The following is a 17,500-nucleotide window of genomic DNA, read 5'->3' as shown; positions in this document are numbered from 1 at the left end:
ACCGACACGTTGTATGTTATAAGTTTAAACAGCGGCCAACGCGTCGGCCGACAGTCGGCCGACAGTCGGCCGACGCGTTGGCCGACGCGTGGGCCAACGCGTTGGTGGGATCGGATTCTTAAATTTTACCAACATTTGCATATGTATAGATTGAAAGCTTGCATACAAGTGAACACTCAGGCTTTGTGGGCATATTTCACATGACTCCTTAGCGACATTGACCAATGGCAAAATAGAATTAACTTCACTGCAGTAATATTTATGGTACTTGATAACTAAACTGTGACTATAAGCTAAATATGGTTTAGTTTTCATCAATTGACAATTTGAAGTGGTTTTCTAGTCTTTCAAGTATGGCTATTTAAATATCATGGCATTGTTAAACGTTGGCTGCTATAAAACCAGCTAAAAAGTACACAATTCATGTAGGAAGTAAAGGACAACTTCTTTGTCCAATACAAAGCTCCTAACAGCAGTCTGTCTTTTTGTAAAATGTTGTTTGTTATTGCAGTTGTTTTTATGAACCTTTGTCGCTTTTAAAATTTCTTTTAAGAATTCTATCACTAAAATAATCTTATTTTGACTTTTTCATCTTTTCAGTGCTATCCAGTTGTTTTACACTGTACGCAACATGTTCGAGTTGTACTGTAATGTGGTTCCAACTTATCACAAACAGCGTTTGGTAAGGTATACTGGTACCTCTTAAAACAAACATCTTGCTTTGCCTCAAGTTTGTAAATGTGTTGCCTCTTACATGTACATTGTATTTACATTACTTCTGTTTCAGGCAACTTTGCCGCAGTTGGCAGCCTTGCATCATAACAACTGCATGTATATTGCCCACCACCTTTTAACTCTGGGCCATCAATTCAGGCCTAAACTTCCTGAGCCCCTCAATCAGGGGGTTGCTTCATTTGTGGATTTGGTGCCAGTTATGCGACAAATGGGAGAGAAATGTTTCCTGGAGCAACTGGTATGTAAGTGCCTTCTGCTTCAGTAGCTTTTGAAGGACATGGTTGGCTTAAGGTGGGAATATGTAAATAGCCCTCAGTGTCTCAGGACTGTTATGTGCCAGACTTTTAAAAAAAAATCTTGGGGTGAGGTAGCCCTCTGCAAGCACTTATCGAGGGGGTGGGGGAGGAAATAAGGGTTAGGATTAAATCCATCACCTATTTTCTCACCTGCGAAAGTTGTCTTCACTGTGCAAAGTGAATTACCGGTATAACTTTTTTAGTAAAAACGAAAATCCTTAGGCTAGTATTTCATCAGTATCTGTAATAAAAGGTTTCAAAGTAATTTATGAAACGTGCTCCATTCAGGCTGAAAGAAAAACAACAACAACATGTCAAATAAAGGTAAAGGTAAAGTCACTTCTTATAAGCCAGAAGGCCCACCAGGCCGGCGCTTATCTCCGGTTTCTGTAGCATGAAGCGACTAGGAGTATTTTTACTCCCTCCTGAATGGGATGCTAGTCTATCCCAGGGTTACCCCCAGCATTAAATTCACCGGTACCTATTTATACACGTGGGTGGAGATAGGCACAGTGACAGTAAAGTGTCTTGCCCAAGAACACAAGACAATGTCCCTGGCCAGGACCCGAACCCTGACCACTTGATCTGGAGTCAAGCACACTGACCATGAGGCAACGCCTCCCACAAGATGTCAAATGACAGAGTTTAATTGTGTTATCACATGATAATGTATGAGAATAATATTAATATCTTATTATATCGCTCAGCGTGTACTGTGATTGGCAGTATTCTACAGTACAGCCCGCTAAATTTGAAATTTTGATAAAATATTCTCAAGAGTTTTTTCGTGTCATTTATGTCACATTTACTTGTAAAATCGTTTATTGTTGTTTACTGTTATTGTCTTCTGTCTTAAGAAAAAACAACAGTTCCATTTATTGGAGCTGGTAAAAAACACAGAAGGCTTTGCTAATGTGCATGAGGATGCTAAAAACTTGCAAGTTGAAAGAACAATGAAGCAGGTAAAGTTGTTGTCTTTACTCACAAAATTTATGTCACTTGCGCATGTCAACAGTTACTGTCTGTTATCTTATTGGTTTGCATATGATCATTCCATTGTTTTTATAAGCTTTTGACATTTGAGTTTACAAACATGTTAGTTAATTACTCTGACTTCTCTTGAAGACTATCTACAGTACAAAACAATGAAGACTCCTGCATTATATGTAACGGTGAAATTAAGACTTCATTGACAGTTTTCTAACATGTTGACCTTTGTTTTTCCAGATTCTTCACCTTTTGACTTATCTTGGCAAAGTGTGGAATGGTATTTTACCAATGAACATATATTGTCAGTCTCTGGGTGCGTTGTTTGATGATGTTATTCAACAAATAGCATGGGAGGTACTTCAGCTTGAGGTGAAAACTACTTTCAATGTTTATTGCTCTTTTACTTTTTCTTCATTGCAGTCCTTACCTTTTGAAGTGTTTAGTGTATATGATTTTAGTCCGGTTTATTTTTCCCACATAAAAAAAATAGGCAGTGGTTATTCGTACAGGACCCATACACTGAGTCACTGACATATATTTGCTATTCATACACTAGTCTTAGAATGGTTATTACAGGTTCTAACCCAAACCTTCAACCACATACCCATGGAGTTAATGAAGGCTAACTGTTTCAAAATGGGTGCTTAGACTTAAATACGGTTTATCAGTGCTAGTTGAAATGGGTGCTCAGAGAAACACAAAGCAAGTCAGATGGCAGGTGACATCGAATGAAGGAGGCATTTCATGAAATTAAACAGGCATCAATTAACGCCGTTGTTTGATAGCTGAACTGTATACAGGAGAATTGAAGACGAGGCAAGACTTTAGAACTGAATGTTATTGAACCAGTAAGATTCCTGTATGAATTATAAATATACGTTGGTGTACAGGTCCCGTACGAAAAGCCACTTTGAAAAAAATAAATATGCAAATATTTACATACAAAAAAGGACAACAAATAACAAATTGGTGATTCCACTGGTGGCAAGGAGGCTTCAAAGCCAAGCAAAACGACTCATAAGTTGAACTTACAGGTTGACAATAGATATTACAATCGAAATACTTTGAACTAAATACATTACATACGTTAATGTTTTTCATTGAGTCTTTATATTTTGGTGGTACTTCAAGACCTCCAGCCTAAACTCTTAAAGGGAATCTCCACTTCTATAGAAAAAGCTTTAACCTATCGACTCTCAGGGGTTCCCCACTGACAAGTAAAATCGTCTGGCGTTAGGGTACTCTGGCCGGTTTCGGCCGGTTTGGATGTCAAATAATTAATTAATTAATTAACCACAGAAAATGTGTACAATCAAAGTTAGTCTTATGTTTCTCAAAGAGAGCATTAATTTTCCATCTGAAACAAATAAACTTCAGAAACGCTTGCTTTTGGTTTTTAATTTCGCAGAAGCAGCCATCTTCAACATTTTTTAAGTCAATGAAGTGTGACAAAAGTGAAATAATGTTGTGTGCTTGACTACAGATCGTTTTTTTTTTTTCAAGTTTTAAACACTGGGTTGTCAAAAAGAGTTTCGTCTTATTCTGTTTTAAGGATATTAAATATGAAGAGGGGCAACACTTGCATTCACTGCTCTCCATACTTGTTCAGCGAGGATCAGAAATCTTTCAAATGACGCCAGAATCCGATGAAAGTGTTTGGGTAAGAAATGCTTAGGATTGTACACAAATTTATTCAGAGATTACTCTGGATAGGCTTAACCTTTCGGAAGATAAAATTAGATTTCTTAGCTTAAGACTCAACACAAGTATCAAGATGGCTACAAGCACATAAGAAAAAAAAAACAAAAACAATTTCCCTAGTGCAATAGTGAACCTAACAATTTTACGTTATCAGTCTTAGCGAAAGGTCCATGACATGGCAAATAGCTTGACTTCGGCATGGATGACTACATGCTGACAGAGACAAATTACAGCACTGGGAACTCCATGTCCTACCCTTCACAAACAATACGTGGGCTCTTGAACTCCCCACGGTGTTTGCAGCAACGGTTGTCAGGCAAGATCTACTATCAAAAGAATCTTCCTCTATAATGCACGAAATGCATTCCAAGGGTGCGTTCGATTGACCTTATTCCAGAATTATCAATAGGAATACATGGAATAGAAGTTAGAAATCCTTCGTTTTTACGGATATTCACATAAAAATTGTCAAACACCTGCCAAAATGCTATTTTAAACATTATCTTTACTGTCATTGTTGCTTCAAAATGTCAGATATACTGTTTTAAATCATCACTCCACGTATTCTTATTCTAGATTAGCGTCAATTGAATGCACCCCAAGAGGCCCAAGTTTCAAAAATTTGCTTGATTATGCCCTCTGACCCCTCTAGGGAGGGCATGCCTTCCTACTGAAAACTCTACTCCCCTTGTGGGGTTTCACAACTCACATACTCTTGGGAAATGCTCATTGTAAGGAGTATTTGTGTGCAATAATGTATCCCTTTGTTTTGTAGGACATCTCCACAGTTGTGCCTCACTGGACACGGTATAAAGAGCTGATAAGAATCTTAGAGGCCAGTTTACAAGAAGTTGGGGATCGTTGGGCAGATGGAAAGGTACAACACTAATATGCTGCTTAAAATAGCTGCAGCTCTCGTAAGGTAGAATCTAATTGGCCGATTACCCAAACCAAAAACAGAACTTTGTAACCTGAAACTGGTCTCATGGGAAACTCTGTCTTGTCGTCTCAGACAACTGCCAATTTCGAGCACTACAATAGTACCTGCTGCAACATCAAATGTAAGCTAACTTAGCTTGTTGTTCATTAGGTAGTCCTGTACCAACGTCCAAAATGCAGCAGGGTTTCCCTGCGTTAAGAGTGTGCTATACTTGTTTTAGGGTCCTCTGGCTCATGAATTCACCGCTCAGGAAGTTCGAGGGCTCGTCAGGGCTCTATTCCAGAACACAGACAGACGAGCTGCAGTATTGGCAAAGATTAAAGCTGTACAAGGATAGAAACATGAAGCAAAGATCAACTGGTGGACAAAATTAAAACACAGCTTTTTTCACATCAGTGCTCATTTGGGGGTACTGGTCTGGTTGCAAACAAAACTTCGCATCACCGATCAACTTGTCATCACGTTGTCTTTCTAGATAGCAGTTGGCGAATCTTCCTTGTAGCAATGACCAAAGTTTGAGAACTTAGTTCATTGCCCTATGGTAATCAAATGCTAAGAGGTAAAGGTGGCTCCCTCAAAGTTCACTCTTGGCAGACAGAGTACCTTTACGAATATTGTAAGGCCAAATGGACTGTTTGATTCCTGATAACACGGGCAGAATTAAAATATGGTGGCTAATTACAGTTGACCTTAAGATCATAATTATTCTGATGTTTTATTTTTCCCTGTGTGCCTTTCATTTTATTGCACTCAAATGCGATAATAAAAGTAAGTAAAGAAAGTAAGAAAGTAATGAAACCTTATTTACATATTTGTGCATCAACCTGTTACTTTGGTATATGAAGCGCGAGAACTTAAAGGTCAGTGTTCCTTAAGGGAGAGAACATGAAAAAAATACATGTATGGGCTAAAACTTTGTCACTACTGTCATAAGTTTTGCAAAAGAAATAATGTTACTTGGAAATGTACTCCTTAAAGCAAGAGACAACTGGACAGGGGCAAAATTTTGACCCCCCTCCTGAAGTCGTGAAGCTAACACTAGAGGTCATGTGCAAAATTAGCCGAGAAGTTTGAGTCCTCAGAAAAAAAGTATGTACTTTATCCTGTCGAAAAAGGGAAGAGCATCCTAGCTTTCAAAATTCTGTAATATACTCAACAGAATATGGTGAATGCATAGTGTCATATTCATGACAGTTGCTATGGGAACACAAAGATCGAGTAACTTTGTTGAGTATGTAATAAAAAATCGTATAAACTCGCTTAATATGCATTAATTTTAGAGATTTATGGTCACTTGTAATGTTTTGAAAGTTCTTGAATATAGCAAATAGGCTAACTCAATGTTGTGCCCAATTCAAATCTGCCAGAGTTGAGATTCTTTGTGTATTGTACAGTATTTCCATTATAATGAAGCATTGAGTTTTAAAATGATAGGGAAATACCTGGAACTAAACGTTTTATTCTCTAAGGGTTTGAATTGGGTACAACATTGAGTTAGCCACATTCAGTCTATCCATAAGGTTTTAAAGCACAACCTCATGACCTTGAAGCGTTTAGCTCTCGTTCAGAGATGGGTTGTTTTTAGTTTAAAAATTTCCTTATTTGGATGTAACTTAGCTCGTGCAGCTTCAATCTTATTTTTGTCCATATTTGGACAAAATATTGGTGTCCTAAAACTCCCAGCTTTGTTCCAAGGAAAAGAGTTGCAAGTTACACACTTTAAGGTCAATGATGTGCTTCTGGTTTTAAGCAATAAAGAACCTGTTACGTCTGTTGTGTACAACTTACGTAGATAATGTCCTAGATAAAGTCCTTTTCTTACATTTTTGAAATTTAAAATTACATTACAGTTGGGTTATCTTACTTTAATAAGCTCTAAGTTATTATTGTGGTTTTGTGTTGCTCAAATAGAGCAGGAATTTAAAATTCAGCATTTTGAAACCCTTTCACAGTCACAGGCATATGCAGGGGTCATTGTTAAAGTTGCACACAATTTTTCGTATGGTGCAAGCCATGCATACAAATGTACGAGATTAAGGTTTACAATAAATAGTAATTATTCTCCAGGGTTAGCGTAGACTTTTGTTTCATGTTTTCACCTGTTCGGTGAAATTTTCTTTTGCTTATTTTGTTTTTCAAGATTGACAAGTTTTCAATGTAAAGTTTTGCAGAATATCGGTGTTAAACAGCATTTGAGAGTTGAGAAAAAACTCCTTGGTTAATTTTCAACATGGGATTAGCGTTAATCGGCTTTTGAACGAGTGAGCTGTGTCTAGTAGGCCTTCCAATTGAACAAACCACAAAAATACTGTTGTTACTTTATTAAAAGTTATTTTTTTAAAAAGGCGAATTCTTGACTTTCTTCAAAGAAATCTGTGATATCCACTTGAAGAAAGGACTCGCTGGCTCTTTGCTTCATCATCTGAAAACAAAATTAATGGATTAGCACGTCAAAATCATCTTTTTGTGCTATAGAAGTTATCTCACTGTATACTAAAACAACTATTCAACTCAGTGTCTGTGGCTTGTTGTAGATATTTACCTGGCCGCTATCCACCACTAGCCAACTGCCACTGACGTGAATAGCTGTTGGATAAACTTAAGCAGTAGGTTTGAGGTGCTAAAGTAAAGTGAAGGGCTGAAAACTGTCTAGACAGTAGAGAGTCGTTTTGAGAAACGACTCTTAAGGAGCCTATCAACTGAACAAACTTCTTCTTCTTTCTTCTTTTACACCAAAGATCTCTCAGGATTCGTAGACTCACTCTGATTCTGGATTATTCTTAATTCTCTTATCTCAGCAAGTCTAATAGCTTGCGATGGCTTCTTACGTGGCCACTCACAGATGTCGTTTACCCAACAAACTGTTTCACTTTATTTATTTCCCAAACTAATCGTCCCAAATATAGTGTTATTTATTCACTATGGAAGACAAGAGTTTGATCCATTGACTGAGCAATGAAGGAGAATGGGTTTGACACTGGGTTGATGTCACAAATTACTTCACATTGGTGTTTTCAAAGAACTATCACAATGCAAAGCACTCTCTGGCATCAACCAGGTACTAAATCCATTCCTCCTCTTCGTCGCACAGTCTTAGATCAAATTACGACTAGTTTTTCCACTTTTTACAAGCCTCTGAAACAGTGACTTTGAAGGAGAGAGATTAGTGATTCAAAGAACTGGTGTTAGATAACTGCAGAGAATTGTTGAGCGGAAAGTTTCTGGAGGTGGTAAAGTCCTTGAGCTTAACAATGCATGTGGCTAAACTGCCATACTTACGAGGTGCCGGAGGATCAAAGGAAGACGGGAGGGTCTTAGCATGCTCAATGAGTTTTTGTGTTAATGTGTGATCGCCAATCCCATACCTGTCAAAAACAAATGACATGCACTTCCTCAATTGTAACAACTGAACAGATAAATGCAAATCAATATTCAGATCACCATCTCAATAGAGCACATTGATGGCAGTAATGAAGCAGCTCTTGTAACCTGTTATTGTGTAATAACTTATTGTAAGCAGCCTCTATTGTTTTTAAGAATACACTGTCATTGTTTCAATTTCAATGTCAAGTCTCTTGTTTTTCGCTAGGGTATCAAGCTAATCACAAATTATACATTATGAGAGCTGCTACACGACTCATTGATCCTGAGTTCGCCTAAAATTCAATGCCCAATTACCAAAATATGGTCCATCCACCACTTGTGCAGCTGCCACCACACCTGATAAAATACCTGCAAAATTAATAATTAGCGATATCATCCTTTTAGAAAATCAGTGCATTAGGATAAGGTACAAAATTAATACTCTGTGTTTGCAATGGGTCAAGTCAGATGGGGCTCCTGAATTTCCTGAATTTTTAGATTTCACAGTTTTTTTTGTACAGAAGTACTCTACAATAATTATGCCCAATTAATAAGAGAATATAACCAACCTCGACTCACGTAAGGCATCAAAGTAAGGGAGTCAATCCCAGGTCACTTTGGTGCAAGGGAAATGCTCTCAACAGACTGTGTTCACCCCAAAATACACCAATATTAGTAAAGCAAAGGTAACGATTTGTTCAGCCCAAGACCAATGACAAGGATGTACAGCAACAACTTTTATCTTTCCCAAACAGCCCAAAACATATCGCAATGATGTGCCTGAGATCTCTACAGTGAATATCATTGTGTTGCCTTCACTAATCACATGTCTCTCACGTAAAAGAAATGTATGGCGGCCGATATGAACTCGTGGTGGTCTGAGTTTGTCCCGGTCTTATGTGAATACCCCCCCCCCCCCCCCCCCAGATACACCTCAGCAAGATGGATGAAAACCAGATGTTTTGGGAAAGGAACAGATAATAATTTATAGAGTGCCATGTTGAGTGTTCCTAAACAATGAAACGGTGCCATGATGGTGTTCCTGACTACTCCTCCAGGAATTGAGTCCAAAAAGGGAATCTAACCTAAGATTTAGGTTACACTGAGTGGATGCCATAACCATTGAGGAACAACAACTGCTGAGCTGGGTTTTTCATCCAGGTTCTTAAACAAAGTGTCCCACAGGTAAACTGGCTTCATTCAGCATAATGTTACAGGGAAGTAACGATGGCCATTTGGCCTCTGGCCTGTTGGGATTCTTAAAGTTGTTCTGTTCAATGCTCGGAGATATTAGTTACTAAAGCTACTCCAAAAATCTGAGGGTAAATATCCATACTTACTATTTTTTCAGTACATTTGAAAGTGGGGGAGGGTGGGTGGGTTTTAGCATGGATCACAGAAGTGTGAGGGGGGGGGGGGGGAGAGGAGAGGTTTAGGAGAAGGCAACACTGTAGGAAAACAGTTGGGTGCCCCTCCCCTAATCTTTCACAAAGGTATATTTACATTACTCCATCACAACTCTTAATCATTGCATGATAATTGCATTTTTCATGAATCATCTTTCCCATGCATGGTCCCAGAAAACTAATGATCTTGCACCATTTAAACATACCAAGGGTTAATACGATTTGTTCCTCTTGACCTCCAAAATAGGCTGCTGAAATCTTGTTTTATTTTCCTCCACAAAGCGTCACTTGTTCCAAGACCCTGGATCAATGCAAAACAGTTTTGTGGCAAAGGGAGAATAACACAGGCAACATAATTTTTATAACTCAATTTGCTCACTTGTGCTAAGACTAGCCTCTTACTAACAGAGCACAAGGGCTGTACTGGGGAACATTGGTTATGGTCCTGAGCAAGCGAGGTTAGTAAGTTGCTTGTTATATAGCATCCTTTCTTTGAGGGATCAGACACTTCTCCACTTGGTGAATGTTTGTCATCTTGATCTTTCTAAAGCAAACTTTGAATGGTAACCTTTTAAATGTAAAACTAAATTCCGCTTACTGTAAAATTACTATTGTACTGTTGGGATGAAAAAACTAAAGTCCACTTTTTGTGTTTCACTAACCTTGAATTTCCCAGGTGAGAGAAGAAATAACGAAACAGACAGTTTCCATGGTAATGGTCTGTACTGTAAAATCCCAACCAAAAACTAGCCAATCAGCCTGACAATTACTTGCCATAATAATAAAGCAAAATATTGGACTCTTTACCCTTTACTCAGTTGCCAATGTTATCCTGTTCCGTCATTTTACGATGATTGTGTTTCACTGGCCCTGCAAAGCTCCTATACATGTATGGTGAGTGATCAATTAAATATGCATTGCATTTTATTATAATTATGGCAAGCAATTCTCAGGCTAAATGGACCACTCTGACTGGCTGGTTTTCAGTCACGATTTTACAGTATGAACCACTAGCACAGAAACAGTCCATTTCTGTATTTTTTCTTTCTGCTGGGAAATTCAAGTTGAGTGAAACACAAAAAGGTTGTTAAAAAGCTTGGGACCATTCTGGGAAACATTGGCCCTTGGTAGCTTTTGTAGACCTCACTGTGCGTGGCCCGTACTGCCATGACCTTGGGCCAATAATGCCCAGTACGGCCCTCAAACTCAGTTAGTAACAGGTTAGTATTGCACAGTTAACTTAACTTTGCCTGGCTTATTTCATTATTTTGACATACTTCTATTTGCCAAAACCCCAATGATGGGCAAATCCTGTGCAGTCCTGATTTTGATTCAAATGCATCTCGAATCGTACCTGACTTTGCCTTCCAACTGTGAATTTGTCCAAGTATTTGACATCATCAACACCATCTTCTTTTGTAATCACAGCTGCTGCACTGTAACTAAGGAAAAAGCAACCCACTCACAAGGACTCAATGTAAGCACTAATGGTTGGTATTATAACTTGTAATTGCAATTTCAAGCACCTCCTCATTAGTAATTAATTTTTTAACCCTTCAGGCCCACCTGACAGTTATAGATTTTACTCTGGCTAACGCCAGGTGATTTTACTCGCCAATCAGGCATGCTTTAGGCATGAATAGGTTTAATTCAGAACATCAACAATCTGTGTCAAAATGTCTTGAGACACTTCACATTTTCAGTTAGAATATATACACACTGCCCTCTTCATCAACAAAAACTACCTCCACCACTGAGCAAAGATATTGTACATGGCATCTGACAGGATGCGGCGATGCGGAACCCCATAATTCCCTAAAATCCGCATCCTCCGCATAATTACGATATTTCCGCATAAAACTGAAGAAATGCCTGATATTTGTGATAAAGCAGCTGCTTACCACCCTCACAAACACAAAAGCCAAAGAGATTGACTATTTTGAAACGCTTATTTTCCTGAACATTGAAGAAAACACGCCATTTCGTTCGCAAGATGAACGTTCGTAAGCAGTTTCCACACATTTTTCGGGAATGAGCCTGGACTCTAGTTAAACCGTTTTCGTAACATACCCTAGGCTCGAAATTTTTAAAAAAAGATACAAGGTATGAAAATTTAGCCGCAAGTTATAGTAGCAAATTAAATTGCATCATTTGTAACTCTGGTAAAGTAGGGACAATCATTGCAATGAAGTTGTACAATACAAAGAGCCCGCAATACGTATGTGTAAAAAACCGCTGAAAATGGTGAATGATCGAGGGAAAGGATGATGGTTCAGCCACACCACAATTTTGCTCCATATCTCCAAATTGAAACAAAATTCATGATGTCCAAGAAACAAAATATTTTTTAATCGCTTTATTTCTTTTAGCAAAAGTTTCGGCAAAATGTTGATTACTAACCCTTTTATTTTAACGGTGAATGCTGGTCGCTAATTGGCGACTCGGCCAGATAAGTTAATCGCAAAGGGAAAAAGCGACTGTATTGGTCGCAATTTCGAATCCTGATTTACCATAAGCATGTAGATACATTGGACGGGCATTTCCGCATAATCAAATCATGTTTACGCATGATATGGCCAAAAATTTCCGCATAATCTTTAATTTTTTCCGCATCCTATCAGAAGCCCTGATTGTATAGCTTGAACTTCTCGGACACACTCAACTACCTTTTGGGGCTGTGGTGAGTGGGAACTACATTAAATAATGTACATGTACAGTTCAAACAGTTTCTCTTCTGCTCTAAAATCATTGAAACAAACATGTTTGTTGAACTTTCACAATGGTACAATATATGTACGCCATACTGAAGCTGTGGGTAGCAAATATCATGGGCAAACACCTGCAGTATTTGCAACTCGCAGCTTCAGCCATTTTTGAAAGTACAACATTATGCATTAGTTTCATTTCAACGACTTTAGAGCAAAAGAGAGACTGCTTGAAGTCTAGTCGAGAAGGGATGCTGAAATGAGTTGTTAAGTAAGAAATGAATTCAAGGACAAATAAAATGAAAAAGTGTCTCAACACTTGTGTCATAGATTGTAGGTCCACTCACATTTAACCTCAGTGATTTTATGGTGTCTCTCCTTACCACAGCAACAGAAACTCTATTTCCTGCTCTTCATTCATAGTGTATGGGTTCTTTGTTTTGAACCACAGATTTTATGAAAAAGGGATGTGAGATAGGGCTTGCAGTTTCAGGTTCTTATCCAGGGTCAGGGGGCGATTTTCAACAAGAACCAAAAAGAAAATAAACTGAACAAACCTTTCGGTGACATACAAAGTTGTGAAGTCTATTATTCAGAGAAGAGAAGTAATCAGCGTTCAATGGTTTATTGAATGATCTGACAAAAAAACATAATTAGGAAAAAACATTAACATAATTAAGACAAAACAATACTAATATTAGCTTGGCAATAATTATTATCAATAGTTACAAACTGTACTTAAATATGTATCCCGTTCTATAGTGAGTATTATTAAAGTTTACTCAAACAAGTCAGCCCCTCAGGCACAAAAGCCCTGTGAAATGTCACATTTTATGGTTGATTTTCAACAGCAATGCAACCACAAGGACAATCAACACACAGAAACTCAGAAGTGTCTCAATCATAAGAACCTTTTGTTAGAACAAGACACTATTGATGACATGTTACATGTATTAATACATTCCTGTATGTTTGCCTTGCTTACGAAACCTTCCTTTAGTGATGAAGTACTCATTGGGGACACCACAAATCAAAAGAAATCTAATAGGATAAACAGTTGGTTTCCAAAAAGATGTAACCTAAAAACAGTACTGTAACAAGAAAATTATGCTTGCCAAGAGTCGGATGACTTACTTAATCAAGAGTTCCTTCAGCCTCTCATGTCAACAGTGGACAGCGCCTGATGTTTCTGAATTTTTTCTGGTCTGAGAAACATTGTTCCCGAACCTGAAATTAGGAATGAACGGTGGACAAAGTCATTCAAATGCTATTCTTTTTTCTATAAAATCTTAAGTGCTTTTACTCAACACGGGGACTCCCTAAGGGCCGATTTACATGATACGATTTTGTCGCATGCGACAAGCTCACAACAGGTCTACGACATGACTTACGATTGTCGCAGCGTTTTAAAACATGTTTTAAAATGCTACGACATTTTTTCTGACGTACACAACAATCGTAAATCATGTCGTGGGCCTGTCGTAAGCCGTTGTCGCATGCGACAAAGTCGTACCGTGTAAATCGGCCCTAAGAATGACACAGACTGACATTTCGACAAACTGAGCGGAAGGCATCTACAGAGTCAAGAATGACTTTTGACTATCGACTCTGAGGACGACTTCCGCTCGGGTTATTAAAGCCCTTTAACCCTTCTCCTCTCAGGAGTGGCAGTTATAGGTTTTACTCTGTCTAATGCTAGACAATTTTTCTCATCAATGGGGGACTGTTCAGCAAAGAAAGGATTACAAGCAATGCATCAGCTGTAAAGCAGGATGATACTGTATCATATCTTACGTTGATGAATTTAAATGCTGAAAGGATTAATTTATGCATATTTCAGCTTAATCAGTACCGTATTTACACGTGTATAATACACACTTTTTCTGCTAAACAACTCCGAAAAATTGAGATGCGTACTATACATGGAATCCATTGTTTTAGACGCGCATCCCTCATTAGGCAGCATATAAACAAAGACACATTGGTTTTTGGTTGAAAAGTAAAAGGCTCAACCAAGAGTTAAAAATTTAGATCCACTTGTCTAATAAATTAACCTTCCTGTTTAAATGAACAACTGATCATCAAAATCGCCACGAAACTCACCGTAGTTTACACTGCCGGTCTGATAAATTATGCTCGTTAATTTTTCACTGAAGATCATCTGATTTCACAGTTATAATATTATTATAAAACTTTGTAATTTAGAACACAAACAATCATGTCTAGGAAGCTTAAAAAATACTTACCTTTATGCGTAAACAATTCAGGTATTATTGAGTCGGCACTGGTGATAACAGCTGAAGAGTATTCTGGTAAAGTTCTAAGCAACTTGGCTATTGATATAACCTAGCAAGAAAATTAACATGTACAAGAAAAGAGATGGCACTTTGTTCAAGGTAGAGACCAATGTACATGTACTAAAGCATTGGTTGGATCAATATTGGGCAATGCTAATAATTTGCAACTACAGTTGATTATCATCTAGTTGTCAGTCATACACTTGTGTAATACACTGTAGCCACATCCACTCCCATACTAAGGGCGCGTTGATTGACCCTATTCCGGAATAAGAATACGTGGAGTGATGATTAAAACGGTATATTTGGCGCGTTTCGAAGCAGCAAGGATGTTCAAAATATGTTTAAAGGAACATTTTAGCAGATGTTTGACAATTTTAATGTGAATCTCCGCAAAAACGAAGGATTTCTAACTTATACTCCATGTATTTCCTATTCCGGAATAGGGTCAATCGAACGCGCCCTAAGATTGTCAAAATTAATAATAATTTTGTTGCAAGAAATCAAATGAAAATGAATGAAGTTTAATTGTGGGTACCTTTTACTTGTAAATTGCGTTGGATCTGTATGACATGTATTTCCTTGTCATTAAAAGAATAAGAATTTAGATGTTTGCATATATACATGTACCTTCTTTTGAACCAATTATTGACTGAATGCAAAAAAGGGCAGGTGTATTCTTTTGTTTATGTGCTACTGAGACTCACTAGCCTCGCTCTCAAGCAACCTTTCTTTTGTATTTTGTCCGTGCAAAAAAGGCTAGTGAGGCTAATTAGCACATAAACAAAAGAATATTTTTTTGGCTGCCATTTATGCATTCAGTCTATTTTGATACAGTACCATTTTTGTTCACGTTAATATTGTACATGTCTTGTTTTCATCCTTACCGTAAGTAATATTAAAACAGCATTTTTTTTGCATCAACAGTGACACAAACAAAGTAAAATAGTACAACAGTAATAAGTGGTGGATTATAAAGCACTTTCCTTCTCTAAAAGCCACGAATGATTTCTGTCAGAAAAAATGTGCAAAAGTGCCAACTGTTACCCAAACAAGGAGGTAAAGATTAAGTTTTTGCTGCCCTCCAATTAGCTGACCTACACTGTCTTCATACAGAAACAACACCTAATAAATAGTAAACAACAAGTCATAAGCAATAGCTTTTGTAAATAATTGCCTGATAAAATATTTTTGTTACAATTACCAATGTGGTTAATGATAATAATACTAATAATAGTGTTTAGCGTGATATTTATCCAGGAAACTCCACTCCCCCAAAAGTGGTTTTCAGGGAAGTTCTGCATCCAACTGAATTGGAATTTAGAGATGCTGGTTTTTGAGGAGAGGCACAAACCAGAGAACACGGAGAAAAACCTCTCGGAGCAGAGTAAAGAACCAACAACAAGTAACTGAACCCACTTATGGCCATGAGTCAGGAACCGAACTGGGACCACATTGGTGGGAGGCGAGTGCTAACCGCTAAGCCATGACATCCCTTTCTAAACAGGCTAAATTACCTGTTGTAATGTTGTCTCTGAGTGCCAGGGTTGTCGTAGCAAATATTCCAGATCATCAGCCACGTTGACATTACCTAAAACCTAGTAAAGAAGGTTGCAATGGCCGAATTTATAATGGAGATGAATAACTCGTCTAAGACGTACATTACCACTAGTTTAAAATTCGTCTAAATATAAATTCAGTGTTGAGATGAATTATGGACCAAAATTCCTCTTCAGCTGATTCATCAGTTAGCATGTCTTACAGATGTCATGACAGACCTACTGACAGAGGAATCATTCCAAGACAAATTTTAGTCCTTAAAAGCCTGGCCTGAATTGTTCAAACAATGGATAGCGCTATCCGCCGGATAAATCACTATCCAATGGATAAGTAATAGGGAAACCAATTGTGCTATTCAATGGATAGTGATTTATCCAGTGCATAGCGTTATCCACCTTTTGAACAACTGGGACCTGGTGTTAAGACAGTGTTCTCCCAAGCAAGAATCTGGCCAACTGAGGTACATGTACTTGTAACTGCCAGCAACAGTTCTTACTTTAAAGCATGACTGGCTTTAACCATTGATTTGAGTCATCCATGTGTATCAAAACCACTAGGTGATCATGGCACATGTACAATTGTATTTAAATGCTAGTTAACACTACCTATGCTTCAAGCAATTCTCGCCTGTTACGCAGTTCAACTTACATTTCCTTGTCTATCCACCAGACCACCACTGGTATTAAGGAACCTGACTTTCATGGGTTTCAGGATGTGTGCTATCCTGATAGCAGCGTCATTTGAATCCACACATAAAACCGGACCGAACAGAGATTCACCAACAGCGGTTAACACTGGAATGTGTCCAGATCTGTAAAATACATAAATAACATTAAGTATAGACATTGAAATAGTCCTTGAAGACTTATTATAACAGTTTCAATCAATAACTTGGCTATGGCTGCCTGTGTGCATGGATTCAACTTTAAGACACAGGCATAGCACAAGCAGCATGAAAATGAGGTCACCAAATTCAGACATTGAAATAACTAAGTACCATAAATTATTCTGTAAGCTATAGGTTCATGACCATGACCATTTTCAGTATTGAAAAACATTGGCATTATCCATAGGCAGGTAACACATCCAGTGCAGGTATGCAAATCAAGACTGATTTACCATGATAGTTGACAAAATTAATGCTCTTTTTCACATTGTGTGGTTCCAGAAAATATCCATACCCCCACCACGGAAGACAGTTGGAAATTCCGAGGGAGAGGGGGGTTAAGGGGCAGTAATTTCCAAGGGGTAGGGGGTTTCGTGGGAAACTACTTTTCCAAAGGGTCACGAACCACATACAAAACATTGAAAGCAACATACGATCGATCTGAAGCACAAAACACACTATCGGACGATGTTTTGAAACAAAAGTCAGTTTTGAGATAAAGTTAATACTATTAGCCTAGCGCTACAATCTCCCGAAGCTAAGAACAATGTGGTCTTTCATTTGGGACGGATTCAAAACATTTTAAAATGGCGGTCTCAACTGGAGTCTCGTTCCCAGACT

General features: G+C 38.1%; 1 protein-coding gene and 1 pseudogene across 1 annotated transcript in view; one reads left to right on the top strand and one right to left on the bottom strand.

The window, feature by feature from the left end:
- Positions 1 to 6,734, top strand: part of LOC137984796 (centromere/kinetochore protein zw10 homolog) — a 23,323-nt gene extending 16,589 nt beyond the window's left edge. The window contains exons 17-23 of the mRNA XM_068832083.1: positions 601 to 682; positions 788 to 973; positions 1,889 to 1,993; positions 2,259 to 2,390; positions 3,574 to 3,681; positions 4,498 to 4,599; positions 4,883 to 6,734. Of these exons, the coding sequence (XP_068688184.1) occupies positions 601 to 682; positions 788 to 973; positions 1,889 to 1,993; positions 2,259 to 2,390; positions 3,574 to 3,681; positions 4,498 to 4,599; positions 4,883 to 4,999 (832 nt within the window). The 3' untranslated portion in view covers positions 5,000 to 6,734. The remainder of the gene's footprint in view (positions 1 to 600; positions 683 to 787; positions 974 to 1,888; positions 1,994 to 2,258; positions 2,391 to 3,573; positions 3,682 to 4,497; positions 4,600 to 4,882) is intronic.
- Positions 5,184 to 16,839, bottom strand: LOC137984402 (N-acetylglutamate synthase, mitochondrial-like; annotated as a pseudogene).
- Positions 16,840 to 17,500: the final 661 nt, after the last annotated feature.

This window comes from Montipora foliosa, chromosome 14, assembly GCF_036669935.1.
Source record: "Montipora foliosa isolate CH-2021 chromosome 14, ASM3666993v2, whole genome shotgun sequence".
Taxonomy (NCBI): Eukaryota; Metazoa; Cnidaria; class Anthozoa; order Scleractinia; family Acroporidae; genus Montipora; species Montipora foliosa.
This window is presented reverse-complemented; position numbering and strand designations above follow the sequence as displayed.